The sequence below is a fragment of the Phalaenopsis equestris genome, unplaced genomic scaffold (assembly GCF_001263595.1).
Source record: "Phalaenopsis equestris unplaced genomic scaffold, ASM126359v1 Scaffold197653, whole genome shotgun sequence".
Taxonomy (NCBI): Eukaryota; Viridiplantae; Streptophyta; class Magnoliopsida; order Asparagales; family Orchidaceae; genus Phalaenopsis; species Phalaenopsis equestris.
In genome coordinates, this window is record NW_018217602.1 from 1 (window position 1) to 2501 (window position 2501).

At 38.9% G+C, this 2501-nt stretch overlaps 1 protein-coding gene across 1 annotated transcript; it reads right to left on the reverse strand.

Annotated features, from left to right (window-relative positions):
• Window positions 1–25: 25 nt before the first annotated feature.
• Window positions 26–2129, reverse strand: LOC110035416 (protein TSS-like; the record flags this gene model as incomplete). The annotated part of the gene is given in 1 exon segment (XM_020739650.1): window positions 26–2129. A coding segment is annotated over 1 exon segment (1647 nt), but the record flags the coding sequence as incomplete, so codon positions are not given.
• Between the last annotated feature and the right edge of the window lie 372 nt (window positions 2130–2501).

Genomic DNA, 2501 nt, shown 5'->3' on the forward strand with positions numbered 1-2501 from the left:
ATATGTCTGACAATAGTGTTGGATGGGATGTGAAATATATAGGTTTACAAAAGCAAGTGCTATTAAATGATGATTTTACACTTTATAGCCTTTTAAAACTCCTATTTCAACTATAAAAACTAATTACACACTTATTTTCCTACAGATTAATCATATAAATATATCAATTTCTTTATCATATAGATTTCATCAATTTTGATACGTTGAAAAGCTTTTGTCCATAAACGATGTTGAAATTTCCTAAGCAATCCTGAGATGGCTTTATGTACATGCAGGTCTCTTCTCATCAATCACCTGGAAAACTGAGAAGCTGCAGACCAGCATCTTATTGCAAGATCATTCTCAAATATCTTCTGCTCACAAGCCGGAATACTACCATATTACAATTTCGTCTCGAGTAATAACACTGGCAATGTTCAAATATTCAAATTGGGAAAAAGAACTTACTTGCCTTATTTATAATATTCTGTGTAATCAGCCCACTACGTACAGATAAATTGCTCAGCATACAAGCCATTCACTGCACTAGGGAATTGGTTCTTGTTTCTTCTCTTCGAGACGATCGTAAATCCTTCTGCATCTTGTTTCTTGCTGCTTTTAATTCTTCCCTTCTTAAACTGCACATTGTTTGAAGATTGAGATTGCTGTCCTTTGCTTTCCCTGGGCTTGGTTTTAGCCGGAAATGACTTAGACTCGGCATCAGATGAAGAGATTAGAGTATGCTGAAATGATTTCACAACCAAGTTGAGAAGAATCTGTCGTGCAAGCTCAGTTCTTTGCAAGTTCTTGGTGTCATTTCTCCCATTATTATCTCTGATCGCTTGTTTATCAGGTTTCTCAACTTTGGTTTTCTCTTGTAAGTAAACATCTGAAGTTTCATTCTTTGCAGCACTCGTAAATTCTTGCGGCCTAGACGAAGTCTTTTCTGGATTTTGAGCTTCTTCGCAGAGAACAGCAGTTTTTCCTGTATCTGGGTGCCGATCTTTAGAAGGAACAAACTCAGCAGCATTAGGATTCATTATGCTCTGAGAGGTGCTATTTCTATTCAAAACATTGTTGTTCCAACTTGGATAACCAGCTTTCCTCCTAAAAGAATGGCCAGACCTATAGTAAATAGTGGATCTGGGACCACGAGGGACTCTAAGATCTACAGAATCAGGAGAGGGAAATTCAAAAAATTGACGTGGCACACTCTTTTGGACATTTTTTGCATTATATATGCCACTAACTGCATTTGAGTTATATGGATGAGACATTGAAAGCAGAGAGCATGGATTAAATGGAGGAGCAGAAGCTGACAGCCTGCTTCTGCTTGGCACAGCTTTCTTTGAATCAGAAAATTCCATGACTTCATCAGAACTTGTAGAAGGTTTCTCATCTAAATCTACTTCCACTACTTCATTTGAGTGGTCCTCTTTCTCACTATAATCACTAGGCGATTCTTCCAAACCCTCCTGGCATGTCCTATTTTCATCCATGATTTTCTCTACAAACTTGTTTTGCTCAAGGGAATCATTGGACCCATCCTTAACCTGAATAGAGTGCCCAGCAGCAGGCTTCAAGACAGTGCCAGGAGGTGACACGGCTACTTCTTTGTATGACGCAAACTTGGAAGCCACCGCAGCGAACCTGCTCGTACCAGAAGCCTTAAGGTGTTCTGTGCTAGCTTCTACATCAGGACTAGCCAGTTGAACCTTATTGGATTCTTCTCCCACTGAACTGGAAGCATTCCACAATTTTCCAACAGAAGAGACATCAGTAGAGCTGGCTCCATTAAAGGACTTAGAATTCGGTAATACGGTTCTCATCTTATAACCAACACTTACAGTAGAATATGACTCCGAGTTGTTTGCAGCTAACTTAGAAAGGCCGGGTCGCCTTGAACCAAATTTCTGTCGCATGTGATTAGATTTTCCTCTGAAGCTGGCTTCTTGCCACCCTTCGTCGGACGACTCTTCTGCTGATACCAGAGGAATTTCAGTATCTTCCTTTAATACTATGAATTGAGGCTCTTTGGGCTTCTCCTCATGTCTGGATGTTTCAATCTGGTCAGGATTTATCAGATTGCTCATGTGGCATCCATCATCTGGATTTGAAACTGGCTGCTCTTGATTAGGTTTGCTATTACTCTGCATCCAGAATAGACATAGTAAGAGGAACCAATTACGTGATTAGAATTTGAGAACAGTATAAACCATGGAAGATAATGAAGAATGCAAAAATAATTTGTAAAGGAAACCAACAATGCCATAAAAAAAGAATAAATTGAAAATTTTGGAGACATTATTACACTACCCATGTGAACTTGCACGGTGACGCTTGTTCAAAAAATAAATTTAAGCTACATTGGCATAATGCAGGAAGAATAGACTGGTTATGATGTGGGTTTTGTTAATATGAATCTGGCAGAATGATCAAAGCATGAGTAAATGAATCTAAGGAAATCCAGATTCTCCCTCCTCCAAATAAGAATGTGCACAAACAAATGACAGATAGTGCAC